We start from the raw sequence: 18,431 nt of genomic DNA, 5'->3' as shown, positions 1-18,431 counted from the left end.
CTATCTTCAAAAATTTTCTTACAAAATTTCCAGTACTTGTTCAAAAATGAGAACAAAGTTGAACCCCATGGTTTTAAACCACAAAGCTGAAAAAGCCAAACAAGACAATCGCCCCCGTGATGAAACTGGCGGTTTTAAAATGGATAGAGTCATGAGTGCTCCTCCACAACAAACAATAGAAGAATTCTCCACAAGTTCTATGCCATCTGTCTTTTTTAACAATGAAAACAGTATTTCGGATCTCTCTACGCATGAGTTTTTAGAGTCAATCACAGGTAAGAAGGGTGAAGGACATAATTCTACATGCCAAATGAGCGATCTCAAGTCCATGCTCAGTGAGCTAAGCCTGAAGGACAGCAATGATGTTAATATATTTGATTGCGATTCAGAAGAAAATGGCCAGCTATCTGAATTTGTTAAGTTCATGCAGATCGAAAGACTATTGAAACAGTTCCCACCCTTGGACATTGACGCACTGAATGATAAAATTAATTCAATACTGAAGATCAATGAAAGAACACCTGTTGATATCAAATTTTACTTTGCAAAAGGTGAGGACATCTATCTTGAAAAAATTAAAAATTTAAAGTCAAAAGTTGACTCCCCAATTGAAAAAGTCAGAGTAGAGTTTAACAGGGTAACAAAAAGCAATGTCGGTTCAGTAGTAGAAAATCTATTCAAGATTCAGATCGAGAAAATTGAAGAAATGAAGGAAATAGCAGCTTTTGTATTTGAAAAGGTAATATCAGAGGAAGTTTTTTTCAACGTTTATATTAAAATCATTGGTGAGCTCTACAAAACATGGCTGTGTGATGAGGAGAAGAAGATTAAGAATTGCAAGCAAAGTTGCTTCTTTGGAACCCTTCTGTCTTTAGCATTCAAGAAATTTGAAAGTCAGCATAATTGGTTTGCGCAGGTTGATGAGTCAATTTTGTCAACGAACAGTACAAGTGATATTGATGAGAAGATTGAGGAATGCTTTGCAGAAAAATCAAAAAGACGTCTGCATGCCTTGGGAACGGTGAATTTTGTGATTGCACTATATATCAATAATATAACAGGAGTTCACAACGTTACTGTTATCATTGATAAGCTGACATCGACATTTACACCAGAGAACGTAGTCATGCTGTGCCACGTATTTGGTTCCCTTGGCCACAAACTTTTAGCTAATAATCGACGTGAAACCTTGAAGAAAATCCTCGACTATCTCAAATCACATTCAAAGTGCGGAGATTTACGATTGGAGGTTGAGATTGATAAGACATTTTCTGCCAATGTAAATCTTATAAATGCCCTAAAGTCAACTCCGTCTCCTATCCTTCAGAGATCAAACTCATTTGCATCTCTTGTAGTTGAAGAATCTAAAAAGGTTGAAAAACTGAAGAGTGATGATGACGTTTTGAGAGAATACATTATGGATATTGGTGATTGCTTAGACAGCATTTCTGATCCTGATGATTTATTGGAGGTTGGAGATAAAATTTTCAAGGATATTGATAAGTTTAATAATCGTAAATTTCTCAAAGCTTACTTCATTGAAATGATCACAAACCATAAAATTTATCAAAAATTCCTAAATGTTTTGCTAAATAAGCTTGTCCCAAAGGCTATTTCACCAGCTGAAGCACTTTTTGATGTAAAAGAAGAAATGTCCATACTATCCATAGATTTTCCTTGCTCTACAAGGAATTTTTCTGAATTTCTTTGCCATGCCAAGGCAAGAGACATGATAACCCATGAAGAATTTGAAAAACTCAAGCCAAACGAGTTTTTCAAGCGAGCAGGAAATCTTCTCCGAGAGTGGAGGGATTCAAAAGATAATAGATTGCCAAAAGTACTATCTGAGGAGGATATAATACAAAAACTATGATTGAAATTTAATATTAAAGCGTATTAGAAAACTGGTCTGATTGGACTGTCTGTTCATTTAATTTTATATGAGCTTATTAGAGGCTGGTTGATTATACTTTTCTTAGCTTATTTCTGAGTTCAAAGTTCTTCACATTACTTCAAATGTCCAGGCTTTGAAACCCTAATCTGTTGGATATCAACACTCAAATATATCGTCATTGTTGCTTGTGATGTTTCAGGTCGTATATTTGATTTATTTTATAATCAATAACAATGGAATCTCTTTTTTATCCTCAAATTGAATTTATCCTAAAACGAGGCACGGGAATTAAAGCTTGTCTGTTTGATTCCGAATCTAAACAGATGATAAGCAACTTGATTCCCCTGTCTGTTTTCAGAGATAACGGGTTCTTTTATTTTGACTATCTCACAAACAAAAACAGGACTAAAGTCGATGGAATGTGTTGCATAGTAATCGTAAGGCCCTGCAATCTCAAAGTACTTCTTGAAGAGATTGTTTGTCCTTTTTATGGTAACTATATCATTCTATTTACCACACAGATAGACCCCTTTGTTCTTGAAATAATGGCCAACACTGATATCCATTCAGTAATATCAGAAGTTCATGAAATTAATCTAGATCTATACAGACAGTCTCTAAATTTGTACACTACAAACTCGCTTATGTATAAGAGAAACTTTGATGCCCTATTTTCCCTTTTACTATCGTTAGAAATGTCGCCTTCTATCTTGGCATTAAATGAAAGTAGTAGCAAAGAGAACATTGACATGAATGAAAGCATGGTCAACTTGGGAAGGGACTTGTGCAATAAGATTGCTCAGTTTAACTTTCAGAAAAGAGGCACATTGGTTCTTCTAAAGAGAAACTTCGACTTAATTACACCTCTTTTATATGACTGGCACTACTTTTCTATGATAAATGAGCATTTCGATCTTGAAAACTCTATTGTTAAGGTAAACAATAGAGACTACCTATTAAACGATGCATTTTTTAATATCAACAAATTTAAGCAAATTGCTGAGGTGGGTGAGCAAATAAAGATTTTTATCAAAGAAGTTGAGAAAAATAAGCTCAGTATTGATGATTTTGAGGAAATCCAAGAAATGGTCACACAGAAAACTATTGCAGAAGTACATCTAAGCATCTACAATAGGATTATCAATGAGGCCGTTGGAATTCAACAGATCAGCGAGATTGAAAATGAAGTATTGGTAAACAAGGACATTAGTATTGCTAGAGCCATAGAAAATCTTGGCAATTCAAATGCTTTGAAGGTGTTACTGATATACTTTTTGAAGTATGTCAAAAACTGGGAAGAAAGTAGCAGGGCATTTCCCAAATTCCGCGCCGACCTTTTAAAATTCTACGAAAGCCATCGGCCCTTAAATTACTGCTATAAAAATGGCTTTAATACTGGGGTGGATATTAAGCTGGGATACATTTCGCCCTTGAAAAGAGTGGTTAAGCATCTGGTGTTTAATAAACTGAAAGACAATTCGTTCGTTAGATTTGGCAATGTTGAAGACATCACACCGATAATCATTTATATTGAGGGAGGTGTGACATTAAGAGAGCACAGGGAGATTTGTGAGTTTGCAAGTGAACACAAAATAGAAGTTATAGTGATAAGCAATGAGGTGTTGAATAGCAGTAAATTTTTCAACTATGCCAAAGGATAAAATCAATGCTGTTGGAAATAGCATTGCAAAGCAATAAGCTCTGCAACAACACTCCCAGAAATTTTACAATCTGCTTGGCGTTGAAAGCAGAGACAGGCGTGAGTCTTGTGCTAAATACAGCATGAATATTTCTTGGGCATTCATCATTAAGGCAGTTAGCCAGGCGCATTCAAGTAATACTTTTACTGCCTATTTTTATTGTAAACTTTTATCCTTCCATGGATGTATTGAAAAAAGCACATGGAAATCTTGAAGCATGTACAGTCAATGAAAACACCGTCTCGGTGCAGGGAAAGCACTACGATGCGAATCAAATTGTAGAGTTTCCCACAAAGAAGATCAAGGACTATACCCTTAAATCAGTATTGTTCTTTTTGCTAAATTCAAAGAAATCTCTAAAAGAATACATGAGCTTGTGTAAGGAAAATGGAATACCCTCGGTTTCTCATATAGATAAAGCATCCATTTTGGCTGAAATACAAAGCTTTGTGCCCGTTGCCGTTAAAGGATTTTTTATTAGTCCAAAATACGAAAGTGATAAAAAATATGATGTGCCGAGTATCAAATCAAGAGATTTAATAATTGTTCCTAGCAGTCTTGTTTCTAAAATACATATTGACAATGTTGAGAAGCTCCTTACTGATGGAGTATTTGAGTCCTCAACTGCCAATCCTCTATCGCAGGATAAAAGGAAGATCTATGTTGGTGGAAACCTATTCACTATCATTAAAAATATTGATAATTTTAAAAAAGAAGACTGGGATAGAGTAAAGGCTGTTTTTATCGACAATCCAGCATCTGAGGAGTCGGAAGAGATTCTTTTGAACTGCACGAGAGACGTTGCAATTTTCACGTTTGAACAGCAAAAATTCAAGTGTGTAAAGTTAGAAATTTCAGGGAGTGTGTTAAAAAATCATGCAAAAGTGCTGGAATGTCTTAGATAGACATTTAAATAAACTGTTTGTCCACCTGTCAAATGTTTCATGAAGTTTCAGGTTTTAAACACTCCTTAAATATCAACAATACATTTGAATTATGAATCCCTTGGAATACTCCATCTTTTCATTTTCCCTGTCAACTATCAGTTCACATATACAATCTTACCTTTTATTTTCGCCTGTCCATTCCGACGAACTCAAGACGTCAATCCTCAATATAATTTTCCTGTCCGTAATCCTTGCAATATTCAACTTTATTTGCTTCTTAATTGCGAAAATGATTAATTTTAATGTCTTTTGAAATGGTTTATGACATATTCTCCACCATATTTGTCAAGTCATTTTTTTTCGTGTTTGTCATTTTATTTTCAGTGGCCATATCACTTGTCTATTCACTTTTTCTAAAAGATGGAAAAATAAAGCTGTCCTACGTGTACATGAGTCTTCTAAGCTCTGTGCATCTTCCTTTGAGTCTATTTCTAGCCTATCTCAAAAGCAGCAAAGACCCTTTTAGTGTCTGCACCATAGTAATGGTAATTCAGGGCCTTATTTCAGACTATCTTTCAAGGGCATCTGTTAAGTATAAGGAAGACGAGCCAATAAAAAATAGAATGGGGTTCATTCTGACGTCACTGGGAATGCATCTTGCATTCTATGCTCTCATTCTAAGATTCCTCTACTCAAAATAAAAGGCAATCAACCAGATCGATTATATCGTCTAATGCAATCAAAGACAACGGACAATCAAATCAAGATCATGAAAACCCAACCACGTCGAGTATGCTTTAATAGAAATAAACTGAGCTCACTGGCAATTGAAAATACACAACTTTATTTTATGTATTTAATTTTAGTCTATCTACTCCATTGTTGCTCAATGCATCTTCATTCATCCGTTTAATTTCAAGGGCTATTCCGAGTGACCATGAAATGTCAATATTATACAGTTTATTAACCAATATTAACTCAACACTCTCATTTATTCCTAGCTTTTCCAAAAATTTAAGTGAGTAGTACAGTTTTGTGCATTTTTCATCAGAGTTTTTTGAACAAAAACTGTTGTAATTTTCAAACAGCCTTTTGAGTGTGATATTTTTGGTCGATGTTAATATTTCTTCATAAAAGGACAGCAAAAACACCTTTTTTGTTGGACTTTGCTTTTCCAAATGGCTCATGTCAAAGAAACTGTCAATGCACTCTATATTTGAGTTGTCTTGGCTTTTGGTCAAATCTGAGCTTGCAAGAAATGATTTGTTGTTAATCTGGTCTTTATTATTAAACTTGGTTATAATTCTGAAATGGTGAAAGTTATCAATTTTATTGGCTGTACTCTCGTTAGACTTAACTTTTGCATTCTTTCTGTCAATAAAGCTATTAAAAATAGACTTTTCTTCACACTCATACACTTTTATGCCCTTTTCTTTGATTTCTCTACAGTCCGTTCCTTTAATGAGGATCTCGCTATTTAGTCTTTTACCTGAATGTTGATTACTGCTCTCTACTTCAGTCAATAAATTATCGGATCTACCTTTTAACAGACCGTCGATTATACTCTTCACTTTATTGTTCTGTTGCTTACAAGTACTATTTATAATGCCCATTTCCAATGAATTTACCCTTATCAACGATCCTCTCTTATGAATTATCTGTACCGATCTTCCACCCATGTCCACAATACTAAAGTCATCTTCCCAGGGTAAATAATGCTCAAAGGACTTGAGTGAATACAGGGCTTCTTCATTCCCTTCCAATACCTTTACATCGAAAAGATTATACTTCTTTAAACAGTCTCTAACCCTATCAAGGATGCTATTCTGGATATTTGCAGGCACAGATCTCATCCCTGCAGTTCCATAGAATGCTAAGAGCATGTCTGGCTGTATTTCGATGGCTTTGCGAACTAGCTCATCGATTGTCGATTCTATTTCACTATTACTCTGCTCGTGAATACCTTTCTTTGGTATATTTTTATTTAGTTCGTGGTGCTTGAATGTTAGCTGTGAGGTAAGTGTATTTCCATCAAATTGATAAATCTTTAATCTTGTGCCAGTTGAACCTGCATCAAAAATTCCGATATTAATACAGTTAGCTGTCCATAAAACAAGGAGTACGACTGGAAAGAGCAGAGACATTGTTCGAAAACGATGCTTTTATGATTTTACATTTTTAATATTTGACAATCAAATAATAATTTGAAACATTTGTTTAAAGATCAGAACTGTGAACAAATTAGTTTGAAAAGACAAAAGCGGCGCATGTATTTTGATTTGGTCTGTGATCGCGTATAACTGTAAAAATCACACTTGAGTTCCAGGCATGTCAGTGAATACAATGTGTGTCTAAATGATGGGGTTGACGTCTGCAAATCACTTGAGCACAGATGTGCTTTGAACATCTCTGTTTAGGAATTACTTTGTGAAGCTGGCAGTTTCCATAGCTAAATAAGCTTTTTAATAGTATGTCGTATTTACATTTTTGTATAAAATACAGTCGTTATACTATTCATTTATCTTTACTATTTGTTTCTTTTTATTTTTGACTCCCTTAAGTATGGAGAATGACACAATCAATACACAATTTACAAAAGTCATTCAATCTCTCGGCTACTCTGAGGCAGAATCCATAAATTATGTAAAGACATTTGACATTCCCAAAAAAGTACAGACTATTGCTTCTGCGTACAGTTTTTCCGAAAGAAAGGCTAAAATCAGTGAGTGTCTTGAAGAACTCAAGTGTAGAAACAGTCTATTAAATCTACTTTTTCTAAGATTTACTATGGAATCGATGATACAGCTGAACGACATCTCCTGCGAAGAGCTTTGGAAATGCTTTATGAAAAACCATGGGGTTTCTGTCCTGGAATGCAGTTTAAATTCAAACAGCACAGAATTTCTGAATAACCTAGTAGAATTCATAGTTTTCATCCAGAAAGAAAAGGCTTTGTGTTCTCATTTTCTATTTAAAATCCTGAAAAAATATACTTTGATAAGCAAGCATTTAATATTTACTTTTATAAACTCGAATATCGATAGATCTGCACTTTTGACATCAGTTCACTACACGTCAATCAAAGATCAAGAAAACGATTTGAGTGTGCATTCTCCAAGCTGCTACTGTTCAACATTCCTGATGAGGGTGGTTGGCGATATCCTCGAACTATCCATAATAAAAAATGAGCTGAATTTCCTTCTGAATGGGAGTTTTCACATCGACAAAATACTAAGTACCGAAGTACTACAGAAAAACAAAAGTAAGTTTGTAAATAACGGTATATATGACGCTTTATTTGTACAAGCAGCATCCAATAGCTTTAAGGTTGGGCTGTATGTGCCAGATAACGATAGATCAGAGAGCATAAATAATAAAAAGGCTGCCGTTCCAGCAAAGTCAGATGGTGTAGTCAACTTCATATCAAGCAGCCATAAAGACAAAGATCCAAGGTGCACTCCTGTGACTAGCGGAAATGCTGAGACTGCAAACAATATTGTCACACTTGTTGATGAAAAGTTACTTTTGAAACCTATCAATCAGAAGTCAACTGATAATTTAGATATTAAAAGCCAACTCGGTTCGTACAACATTAGTGATGAAAAAACTAGTGATATTGTAAATATTTTGAAAAAAGAGATAGAAAGTTTAAAACTTGAAAATTTATCACTCAAACATAAGATGATTTCTCTGGAAAAGTCGTCCAGTAAACCAAAAGAAGTAAGGAAGATTAGAATGGGATTGGTGAGCTGTGTGGATCAATCTGAAAGTGTACAACTACCTAATAGAACAAGTAACGGTGAAGTGGACATAAAAACACCTGGCTCTACACTGAAGAATACTGGAGGCCTTAAAACCATTGGAATATTTGGAAAATTAAAATCAAGGCCATCTGACAACGCCAAGACTCAAAATGCATTCCCAATAATTTCTAAAGGAGAGCAAAAGCCTGTCACTGCCAGCTCATCCGTTGTAAATAGTTCTGCAGAAATAAAGCCTAAGATTGGTGTAAGATTTGGTGTAAAGTCAAAGCCTATCAGCACACTCTTAACAACCGATAAATCTTATATGGGCTTAAAATGGAAAAAATCAACCAAGGCGCAGTGCCTTATATTTTCAAAGATAAACTATGAAAGATTCGAAAAAGTATTTCAAACTTCTGAATTTGATGAATTCGAATACAAACAAGAAAAGAAAGAGAAAATTGTACAGGAAATTCAAAAGCCAACTGAATATTTAATCGATCCAAAGAAGAGCTATGCTCTAAATATAGCATTAGGAAGAGTCAAACTGTCAAATTCTGAACTTATAAGACAAATATTACAGGGCGAATATGAAAATGAGAATGTTGTGAGGCAGTTGATTTTATACTTTCCAACACAGGAGGAGTACGAATTGATTTGTTCTTCGATAAAGGAAATGGGAAGGGCAGAGCTTCTTTTCAAAGAGTTGCCTAATCTGAGTCGGTTTCGTTCTTCTTTACTTTCTCTAAGGTTCAACTTTGCTCTCAAAACTAGAAAATACCCAGAAATTATCAAAAACATGTCAATTTCATTTATGAGAATTGTTGAAAGCACGGAGTTGCTGAATTTATTTGGAATTTTGCTTGTCATTGGGAATGTTCTTAATTCCAACTCTTTCAACGGTAATGCGGAGAGTTTTTCACTTGATTCCTTGCAGGCTTTTGACAATAAAGAAATATTGAAATTAATCAAGAAAAAGGTGAATGTACCAAAACTTATACTTGAATTGACTGGAATGGAATCGATGGATCAAATTTCAATAATTAATTCTGAAATTTCCATTGAAAGTTTGATCCATGAAATTGATGAAATCAAAAGCTTATACGGTGAGTTCGTAAGCAAAAGTAGAATGGAAGAATATGCCAAGATGTGCAATGGTTTTGATGAGCTTATCAATATTTACAAGCAAGTGCAAGGATATTTTGGAGAGACAGACGATAGATTTATTAAAAAACTTGAAGATTTCCTCAAAAAATTAGCTCAAGATTAAAAAACGGAATTAATAATAAAGACATATTGATATTGTATAAGCTTAAATAAAAGTGATTAATTGAAGAGATGCATGACATATTTTACCAGTTAATGTGAAGATCAAGGTTTGAGATGGAGGAGCATGATAGAAATGGCTGCTTGTAGAATATTCTAACTGTCTGCTTGCTAGTTTTAAATGTCTCTGCTTATTGCTTATTTTTCTTGCACTTTATTGCTAGTTTCACACTTGTTTTGATTACTACCCATGGAAGCACAGGACCAATTCGAGATATTTAAGACAGCCAAAGGAGATTGCATTTCAAGATTCCGACAGGCTGGATATGCATTGGACACACTAAAGGAGGATGAAATAATTACAAAGGAGGACTTTCAGAAAGCTATTGAAAGGAAGGACTGTGTTAGCAAGGAATTCTTAAAAGGTGAGTTAAAAAAAGTATACAAAAGTAGGATGTCAAATGAAAATCTAAGGAAGTTCTTAAAAATGGGAGATTTGAACTTTGCAGAAGGTCAAATGACTGATGCATTGAGAATAATACCGACGGATGAGGATGGCAGCATTTTAGTTGATACTTTTATTGAATTTCTTTATAAATAAAAGCAGTGTATATTAATATTGTATTTTAATTAAATACTAGCTCGAATATTCTCTATTGAACTGTATTATACTTTATATATGATCAGTAAACTGCATAAAAATCCTATAACGAGTGTTACCTCAACCGACGCCAGTGAAATCATAAATGATGTATAAAATTTTTCATTTTGGGCTATCCTTTTAAATCCATGTGATGAAATATTTCCCATTGACACTCCAGAATTGACTCCGATTACACCAAAGATGATGCCTGATGTTAGGTGTAGAATGCCAGTATGAAGAGTATAGTTTGGGCCTAGCTTGTTGATGATGATGATTGAAAGTATAAATCCATAGAAGAAGCTGGTGGAGATGATAATCATTGATACATATGAGTAAGTAAGAACGGTGCTTATTTGTGAATGGATAGTTGATGATGTTCCACACTTCATCATTCCATTGCATGAACCACAAGCACACAACCCCAGAACAAGCATAACACTTAAAGATCCCAATAGATACGGAAGACCCTCCATTTATTTACTAGTAAACAAAAATTGGTGAAATTAGTACTTAAAACAGGCAATAACAAACAAACTATGCTTTATTGCAATTCCTAAACTTCAAAATTTTATATTAACCAGTTTAATTCATTTTTAATACGATCTTTTATGCTTGAACTTAATGGCATAAATTCACTCCAAGCTGACTAAATTTACAGCATTATTTTACAAAACATCATTCAAACATTATCAACGATGATAGCATATTAGAAATTAGGCTGAAAACAGCACTCTTAAGTGCAAATAAATTGCCATTCTTCTGTCCAGAAACAAAGGAGCATATCATTATACAGATTAGATGTGATATGCTCCTTTTTAGTCTCATCAGTCTCGTTACAAATAGCATAGCATTGTACAGCATTGCATGTTCGGCATGCTCCACTCCTTTTCTCAATGCAAGGACATTTTTGGAGATAAAGTTCTTATCATTGTTGAAGAGTTCTTTTGCAATAGCCGCTGTGGTTCCAAAAATGAAGGATGTTGTTGTTTCTTGTATGACTGTTTGGTATAAATCTGAGATTGCAGTTTTGAAAGGCATTAAATAAGGGCTAGAATATTTTTGAATCGAAATGGAATGCTAGAATTTGTGGAGAGGGCGAGTTCTTGGCAGTGCAGTCGCATTGATCTTCAAATTCAGTTTAAACCAGCCTTTTAGTATTTTTTAAAAATAGCAAAGAAATCTTCTTTTCCTATCCCTCAGTTAATGCTAGAAGTGAAAGGTATTATTGAAATTGTAGGAGATTCTGCTGTAGGTAAGACCGCATTGGCTATTTACATTAAAAAAGAGCTAAAGACATTGTATATTTGTTCAAGAATATCGAAGAAGGGCTGGTTTCCAGAACACTTCATAATTGAACGGATCGATTCTTTCCTTGGACTCAAAGTATTCATAGCTAAGGATCTAAAAAGAATAGTTAATGCCCAGAAAATAGAGAAAATAATCTTAGATGGACTGGAAGACTATCTTTACATTATTGAGAAGCCTAGAAAACACTCGAATGAAATCTTCCGGATAGTCAAAATATTGAAGTATCTTTACTTTGCTAAGAATGTAAGTATAATTATAATAAACAACAGCTATGGCAAGTGGGAAGTTGATGGTGTTAGAATTGCTAATAACTACTTTGGATTGCCTTGGGAATACATGATTAATGCAAGGTATCTTGTTTCTAGAATATACAACCAAAGATGGGTTGGCCTGGTAACAGGAAATACAAATATACATAAAAGATTTTACATTGATGACTTAGGCTTACATTTTGAAGACTAGTTGATAATTCAGTCTATGAAGTTAGTTAGTTCGATGTTGGGAATATTCAAGCATCTTTAATACAGCTTATGATCTACAATATTATCTTCTGGTACTTTCAAGTGGGCTGGCCCTTTGCCTTAAACTCCTTGCAAAATAACTTCTATCAGCATTTCTTTCTCTGATTCTCTTGATCAAATATACCGTTAAGCATATTAAAACCATCACAAATAGTGCTATTAGAAGATTGTAAAACATAACTTCATACAAAGAATAATAAACGGGCCTTTTCATCTTTTCAGACTCATCAGTTGATAAATACGGTATTTTGAATATTGGCTGATTATATTCATTTCTAACAGAACTATAAAAAAGAAATCTTAGTATGTCATGATGTGTGGCATCAGGGTTCTTTTCCTTATAAATAGCAACTGCACCCGCAATAAATGCGGCACTGTAGCTAGTTCCACTCTTATCTAAAATGTCTTCACCCAATGAGTACAAATTCACACAATTACCCCTATTTGAAAATTCGCTGATTTGTCCGTGCTTAGTTGCAGAACCTACTTTTATGATATATTTTCCATTTGGACTGTAATTGCATCCTTCTTCGCCATCATCTCCTGCAGCTGTGATTACAGTCATTCTTCGCGATATTCTTTTAAGAGCAGCATCCAAGGCTTCTGAATATGGTCCATACAGAGGAATGACCAATATATTGGCATTGCTTATTTGTTCCAAAACATGGAGTAATTTTGACAGTTTGATTGTTCTATCACAACTTACTGTTTCAATAAATTCTACCTTAGAACCTTTTGAAAGGGAGTATTCTATATTATTTAATAGTGCTTCATTGACTATTCTATTGCTATTGCATTTTGGTGTACCGATTACTTTTACTTGTATGCCTTTCCCATCATATGAATATTCGTACTTATAAAAATATTTGATAAGTTTGTTGATTCCCAAAAGTCTAAATATGATGTTATCTAGAAAATAGTTATTAAATATTAGGTTTCCTGTGTTCATCATTCTAAAGAAATGAAGGGGCAAGTGTGATTGAACGATTTTTCTGTCCTGTTTTATGGCTTCGTTGGCATTGTTGTTTGTGGATGAAATGACAATTTTCTCTTCAAATGTTGAATTGATGAGCATTTTCTGTACGTTTTGTTGTGACTTTTGGCTGTACTGTTCGGTGTAGGCCAATTTGAATATCTTGTCTTCTTCAATATTTACAAGCGAGTATTTTCCAGTAATTGATTCTACTATTTTTGATACAATATTGTATGGGGCACAGAACGAAAATCCCAGAATATTCCTTTTGTAAATAAATCTAACAGCTTTTTGGTGTTTTTGGAATTCCTCAACTAGTTTTTCAATATCAGAAACAGGCACGAATGTGGTGTTGACAACATAGCATTTTTCTTGGGTGTTAAAATAATCGTCCTTGGTCGGATTCAGTTTGATATTTTGGATCCTGGCCTTCAAAGTATTATTTTCAGACTTAGAACATTCTTTTACATTACTGCTTTCAAGTCTACCTTCGGTCTTGTCCGTGCATTCTTTATTTTTAATGACTACTTCTAAAACTTGATTTTTTGGCTCAGTTTCTGCGATGCTATTTAAGTTTGGAGGGTTTTTGAGCACGCTTTGATTGCTGTTTTTGAAAACACAACCTATAATAATTAAATACTTGGTCCATTTCATGGCTTTGTTTGTTTATTTCACTTTATGTTTATTTGAAACAGTGTTGTTTCGAATATCTTTGTAATTGAAAGAATATAAAAAGTGAGACAATGCTTACAGTTGTAATTTTTAGTACTGCTCTGGCACAGGCTAAAACTATAAAGAGCCATTTGTAAATACAAATTTACATTAGGAATAAACACACAACACAAGTAGATAATGGGAATAGCATAAGCTATTGCTAGTGGACAATCTGCAAGATTGAAGAGTCTAGTTTGTAACTGGAATGGTGATTGTGTGCAGTACTTAGCAATACTCTGTACCTGTGTGGAGTAGCTCGTAAACATACACCAACATCCGACTAGATCTTGTTTATTGGTTAGTTTGTTGTGAGCTTATTCCAAGTGATAGTGTCAATCATCGGGTAGATGAAAGTATAAGAATTATTATGAGAAAGTGCTTGTTGTTTTACAATAGCTTACTGTACTAGTTATTATCAATCTCTACTAAAACAGTGGAGTTGTAAAGTAGCCAAATGACTGCATATTGTATAAGTACCAGAAAGTAAGGAGTATTCCCTTTATTTGTGTGTATTGTTACTTTTGTTTTATGCTATTTCTGAGCTAAATCACTAATTACTTTTGACTTTAAGTTTTAATTGCAGATGTATTTGTTAGATTTAACATTAATCTATTAACAATTAATTGAATTCCTGTAGATTTAAATATTTCAAACGGTGCCATTCAATAAATCCAAGTAAATTGATAATTCTAAATAAATTGGTAGTTAAATAACACAAAAGTTAGTTAGTCTAAGTGAATTCAGACTTTTTGACATGAATGCAGAAAAGACTCATGCCTTTTTGAATAAATTATTTTGCAGGATAAGCGTTTCTTGAATTGATTAGACTTTAAACTATGTACTTGAATCTTTATCAGTACAAATAAGACATTCCTTTTTAAATAATACCCATCTTTACAATAGTTACTTGCTATACAAAACCATATAAAATGGTCTATGCTAAATTGAAGTGTTTGACAGCTTCATTACAGTTTTTAAGCAAATAATACTCATCTTGCAGTGAGCTTTACTAACACATTCTTTTCAATAACTGAAAGTCATCAATGATCCAGTGTAAATATTCATATTTGATATAATTAAACTTTAAGCTTTGTTGCCATATTTTTCAAATATTATGCTATTGATGTTGCTTTATATTAATCTTTTATTAATTTTACTTTATTCTGTTAAAATTTTTGAATTTCACTCTTCCTATGTCTGAAAACAAAAATATAGATACTACTGGGAACGAGGAAGTTCAAAATAACGAAGATTCCAGTAAAGATATTAGAATAAATGTCGAAGATTCAGCAGTAGAGCAGCCAAGCTTGCCTCATTCTCAGAACAATTATGGAAATATAGAAGAAGAGAAATGTGAAAAGAAGAACATCACTGAAGATGTGAAGAATACACTTGAAAATACAAGAATTATTATTGTTTCCTTCTATGAAAAAACTTTAGAAAAGACATATGCAATTATAAAAAAAGTCAAAGAAGTATGTTTGAAAGCATATTCATTTTTGATGTCAAAAATATCCAAAAAACAAGAAGAAACATCAAATGTTTAACCTTTTAAATAAATCAATCAGAATTTAATAATTTAGACTGAAAATGGTTGTGTTGATTCATATTGCTTTGGTTTCAAATATTTTATGGATTAATTCTTTTATATTCCATTTTAAATGTATTTCTAGCCACCATCGTATAACGGTTAGTACGTCAGTCTCATAATCTGAAGACGCGAGTTCGACTCTCGCTGGAGGCAAATAAATCAGCTTTCCTACAACTTGTTGCTAGCTTTAAATTATTAATCATATATTTATTTTAGTCATAAATTTTTTATCTGTCATCAAAGTTTAAAGAAGTTCAACAATACTCGTTAGCAATAGTTTTGTTTATTAAAATTTTTAACATAAAACTGTTTATCCTATCAATCATTCACAATAATAAAGTTAGGACTAAAACAAATTTAAATAAAATATTGTCTTGACATTTTAACTACAAAACTGATACCGATTTATGCAAAAACTTTTAAGGCCTTATTGAAATTATTGGCATTTTTACAGTATCGCTTTAACTAATATGTTAAAAATAGTTGAATCAAATATCTTTAATCTTCGTCAGCTACACATGCTACTTCAATATCACGATAATCGTTCTCAAGCGCTGCTAAATCTTCCCTAGCCTCACTGAACTCGCCTTCTTCCATACCTTCACCGACATACCAATGGACAAACGCACGCTTAGCAAACATCAAATCAAATTTGTGATTAAGTCGAGACCATGCTTCTGCAATAGCAGTTGTGTTCGATAATGCACATACTGCTCGGCTGACTGCAGCCATTGCTGATCCTGGTAGAACTGCTGGCTTTTTTTCATTAATTCCAATCTTAAATCCTGTAGGACACCATTCAACAAACTGGGATGCTTTCTTGGCTTTAATATTAGCAGTAGCTTGGTTTGCTTCTTTTGGCTTTACATCCCCTCTGAAGAGTAGACAACATGCAATAAATTTCCCTTTTTTAATATTACACTTTACCATTTGATTTGATGGTTCAAAGCAATTGTTGGTGATTTCTTGAACACTCAACCCTTCATGAGATGCCTTCTGCGCTGATATCATTGGAGAATACGCGACTAGAGGGAAATGAATGCGTGGATATGGAACAAGATTAGTCTGAAACTCTGTAAGATCCACATTCAATGGTCCTTGGAATCTCAATGATGCTGTAATAGATGATACCACTTGTGCAATAATTCTGTTAATGTCAATGTAGGCTGGCCTTTCAATACCCAAATTCTTACACATATCATAAATAGCTTCATTATCAACCAAAAATGCACAATCAGAATATTCAAGAGTTGTATGTGTAGTTAGGATTGAATTATATGGTTCGACCACTGCTGTAGCAACTTTAGGTGAGGGATATATACTGAATTCAAGCTTGCTTTTCTTTCCATACTCAGTAGCGAGATTTTCCATCAAAAGTGACCCAAATCCTGATCCCGTACCGCCCCCAAACGAATGGAAGATTAGGAATCCTTGCAATCCATCACAGTTACCAGCTATTCTTCGTATTTCATCCATAACAGGCTCGAGAATTTCCTTTCCCACAGTATAATGTCCTCTGGCATAATTGTTTGCTGCATCTTCCTTTCCGCAAATTAAATTTTGAGGATGGAATAGATTTTTATATTCCCCTACCTTTATTTCATTTATGACTCCTGGTTCCAAATCAACCATTACTGTTCTTGGAACAAATGAATTCGTAGAGGTTCTGTAAAAGAAAGAATGGCTTGATTCATCATCAATAGCATTCTCTTCTAGCGTTCCATCCGGTTTTATACAATGCTCTCTACAATAGAGTTCCCAGCATGCATTTCCAATTTGAATACCTGCTTGTCCTATGTGAAGGGAGATGATCTCTCTCATGAGGGAGGGTAGTAAATTTTTTATAAAACAATTGAAGAGGAAGTAATGAAAGTTAATTGTTTTTTGAATCAAATAAGAAAATATATTGTATTGATATTTAATATGGCCTAATTAAATGCCACCTGACCTAACTCTGTGGTACAAAAGTGATTTAAATCTATATAGGATGGGTTTTTGCTTTATTCATTTAATTTTAACTGTAAAATGAACTCAAAAATTAAATAAGAACATTCAAGAAATATTATTTAATTTTTGAGTTCATTTTACAGTTAAAATTAATAATATTATCTGTTATATATAATATATCTTGAAAAGAGTGCAAAGTGTGTTTATTGGTCCTAAATTTACAATGTATTGACTTTGTCTATGAACATGTATTTTCAATTTAGATTAAATTGATATTGCCACATACCTTTAATAGATGTGGTATCTGCTGTGTTCAATCGTGTTTTTAATTTAAAACTAAAGAATTTGTTCTTTTCATTAGGTTCACTTTTCAAAATTGATTCAATTAAACTAAGAAAGAATCTTTTGTGCAATCCTGTAAGACTCAAGCAATCATATACCGTAGAAACATCCTTTAATTTGATAAAGTATGGGAAATTTTCATAGATAAATCTTTCAATTATGTTAATATCAAATGACAAATTGCATTCTTGATTATACTCCAACTGTTTAAAGTCTGTGGAAATGAGTTTTTTTAATTTTATAACTGACATGGAAATAGGGTCGTTACTATAAACTATTGCCTTGTTGTCATCAGAACTGTCAAATATATCATCTTCCTCAAATGAAATGGAAATGCTCATTCCATTAGACATGACAGATTCACTTTCCTCTAATATGAATTTTCTGGATACTGTTTCATATAACTCCTTGTTTTCACAATTCTCTTTTGGATCAACAACAGTATTTGCAATATGGCTAATCGCATTATCCTTATTCGCTTTTAAGCAATTATAATAAATTGTCTGCTCATCATTTTCAAGGTCTTTTACCTTGAGTTTTCTATAAAATATTCTTCCTACAAATCTGAATATATCTAATTGATATTCATACTTCTCTTTGTATTTTTTGTGTCTAAGTATTGGTTTTTCCTTGAATACTTTTTGATTGAATTTTACAACTGTACAACTGTTGAATCTCCCATCTATTCCATGTAATGTTGTCTCAATTATCAAGTTTTTATCGTACTTTATATTATCTAGGCTTTGAAAGCTGTACAAGACTGTGTGAATGATACATTCTTTGTTTAGTGGCTTGTTTATTTTAGATTCTGAAAGTTCAACGTATTTGTACTTTAATCCCAAATAACTCAATGCACTGATGATGGCATGGGTTTTTCCTGTGCCATTTGGACCTATTACAAT

General features: G+C 33.4%; 14 protein-coding genes and 1 non-coding gene across 15 annotated transcripts; 9 read left to right on the top strand and 6 right to left on the bottom strand.

Moving 5' to 3' along the window:
• Window positions 1-46: 46 nt before the first annotated feature.
• VICG_01395 (uncharacterized protein) lies at window positions 47-1,873 on the top strand (the record flags this gene model as incomplete). Its single annotated transcript, XM_007604779.1, has 1 exon — window positions 47-1,873. One exon carries the CDS (start codon window positions 47-49, stop codon window positions 1,871-1,873), a length of 1,827 nt encoding a protein of 608 aa, XP_007604841.1.
• Window positions 1,874-2,127: 254 nt separating this feature from the next.
• VICG_01394 (uncharacterized protein) lies at window positions 2,128-3,555 on the top strand (the record flags this gene model as incomplete). Its single annotated transcript, XM_007604778.1, has 1 exon — window positions 2,128-3,555. One exon carries the CDS (start codon window positions 2,128-2,130, stop codon window positions 3,553-3,555), a length of 1,428 nt encoding a protein of 475 aa, XP_007604840.1.
• Window positions 3,556-3,773: 218 nt separating this feature from the next.
• On the top strand, window positions 3,774-4,499 carry VICG_01393 (uncharacterized protein; the record flags this gene model as incomplete). Its single annotated transcript, XM_007604777.1, has 1 exon — window positions 3,774-4,499. One exon carries the CDS (start codon window positions 3,774-3,776, stop codon window positions 4,497-4,499), a length of 726 nt encoding a protein of 241 aa, XP_007604839.1.
• Window positions 4,500-4,795: 296 nt separating this feature from the next.
• On the top strand, window positions 4,796-5,182 carry VICG_01392 (uncharacterized protein; the record flags this gene model as incomplete). The annotated part of the gene is made up of 1 exon (XM_007604776.1): window positions 4,796-5,182. One exon carries the CDS (start codon window positions 4,796-4,798, stop codon window positions 5,180-5,182), a length of 387 nt encoding a protein of 128 aa, XP_007604838.1.
• A 147-nt stretch (window positions 5,183-5,329) lies between these two features.
• VICG_01391 (uncharacterized protein) lies at window positions 5,330-6,625 on the bottom strand (the record flags this gene model as incomplete). Its single annotated transcript, XM_007604775.1, has 1 exon — window positions 5,330-6,625. The coding sequence occupies one exon, from the start codon at window positions 6,623-6,625 to the stop codon at window positions 5,330-5,332; it is 1,296 nt and encodes a 431-aa protein (XP_007604837.1).
• Window positions 6,626-7,043: 418 nt separating this feature from the next.
• On the top strand, window positions 7,044-9,494 carry VICG_01390 (uncharacterized protein; the record flags this gene model as incomplete). Its single annotated transcript, XM_007604774.1, has 1 exon — window positions 7,044-9,494. One exon carries the CDS (start codon window positions 7,044-7,046, stop codon window positions 9,492-9,494), a length of 2,451 nt encoding a protein of 816 aa, XP_007604836.1.
• A 246-nt stretch (window positions 9,495-9,740) lies between these two features.
• On the top strand, window positions 9,741-10,091 carry VICG_01389 (uncharacterized protein; the record flags this gene model as incomplete). The annotated part of the gene is made up of 1 exon (XM_007604773.1): window positions 9,741-10,091. One exon carries the CDS (start codon window positions 9,741-9,743, stop codon window positions 10,089-10,091), a length of 351 nt encoding a protein of 116 aa, XP_007604835.1.
• A 65-nt stretch (window positions 10,092-10,156) lies between these two features.
• Window positions 10,157-10,606, bottom strand: VICG_01388 (uncharacterized protein; the record flags this gene model as incomplete). Its single annotated transcript, XM_007604772.1, has 1 exon — window positions 10,157-10,606. One exon carries the CDS (start codon window positions 10,604-10,606, stop codon window positions 10,157-10,159), a length of 450 nt encoding a protein of 149 aa, XP_007604834.1.
• Window positions 10,607-10,808: 202 nt separating this feature from the next.
• Window positions 10,809-11,171, bottom strand: VICG_01387 (uncharacterized protein; the record flags this gene model as incomplete). Its single annotated transcript, XM_007604771.1, has 1 exon — window positions 10,809-11,171. One exon carries the CDS (start codon window positions 11,169-11,171, stop codon window positions 10,809-10,811), a length of 363 nt encoding a protein of 120 aa, XP_007604833.1.
• A 165-nt stretch (window positions 11,172-11,336) lies between these two features.
• VICG_01386 (uncharacterized protein) lies at window positions 11,337-11,903 on the top strand (the record flags this gene model as incomplete). The annotated part of the gene is made up of 1 exon (XM_007604770.1): window positions 11,337-11,903. The coding sequence occupies one exon, from the start codon at window positions 11,337-11,339 to the stop codon at window positions 11,901-11,903; it is 567 nt and encodes a 188-aa protein (XP_007604832.1).
• Window positions 11,904-11,984: 81 nt separating this feature from the next.
• On the bottom strand, window positions 11,985-13,589 carry VICG_01385 (uncharacterized protein; the record flags this gene model as incomplete). Its single annotated transcript, XM_007604769.1, has 1 exon — window positions 11,985-13,589. The coding sequence occupies one exon, from the start codon at window positions 13,587-13,589 to the stop codon at window positions 11,985-11,987; it is 1,605 nt and encodes a 534-aa protein (XP_007604831.1).
• A 1,253-nt stretch (window positions 13,590-14,842) lies between these two features.
• Window positions 14,843-15,196, top strand: VICG_01384 (uncharacterized protein; the record flags this gene model as incomplete). The annotated part of the gene is made up of 1 exon (XM_007604768.1): window positions 14,843-15,196. The coding sequence occupies one exon, from the start codon at window positions 14,843-14,845 to the stop codon at window positions 15,194-15,196; it is 354 nt and encodes a 117-aa protein (XP_007604830.1).
• A 125-nt stretch (window positions 15,197-15,321) lies between these two features.
• Window positions 15,322-15,393, top strand: VICG_02274. Its single transcript has one exon. It is a non-coding gene; the product is annotated as a tRNA-Met (tRNA).
• Window positions 15,394-15,738: 345 nt separating this feature from the next.
• VICG_01383 (tubulin alpha chain) lies at window positions 15,739-17,061 on the bottom strand (the record flags this gene model as incomplete). The annotated part of the gene is made up of 1 exon (XM_007604767.1): window positions 15,739-17,061. One exon carries the CDS (start codon window positions 17,059-17,061, stop codon window positions 15,739-15,741), a length of 1,323 nt encoding a protein of 440 aa, XP_007604829.1.
• A 380-nt stretch (window positions 17,062-17,441) lies between these two features.
• Window positions 17,442-18,431, bottom strand: VICG_01382 (uncharacterized protein; the record flags this gene model as incomplete). The annotated part of the gene is made up of 1 exon (XM_007604766.1): window positions 17,442-18,431. A coding segment is annotated over one exon (990 nt), but the record flags the coding sequence as incomplete, so codon positions are not given.

This window comes from Vittaforma corneae, assembly GCF_000231115.1.
Source record: "Vittaforma corneae ATCC 50505 unplaced genomic scaffold supercont1.13, whole genome shotgun sequence".
Taxonomy (NCBI): Eukaryota; Fungi; Microsporidia; family Nosematidae; genus Vittaforma; species Vittaforma corneae.
This window is presented reverse-complemented; position numbering and strand designations above follow the sequence as displayed.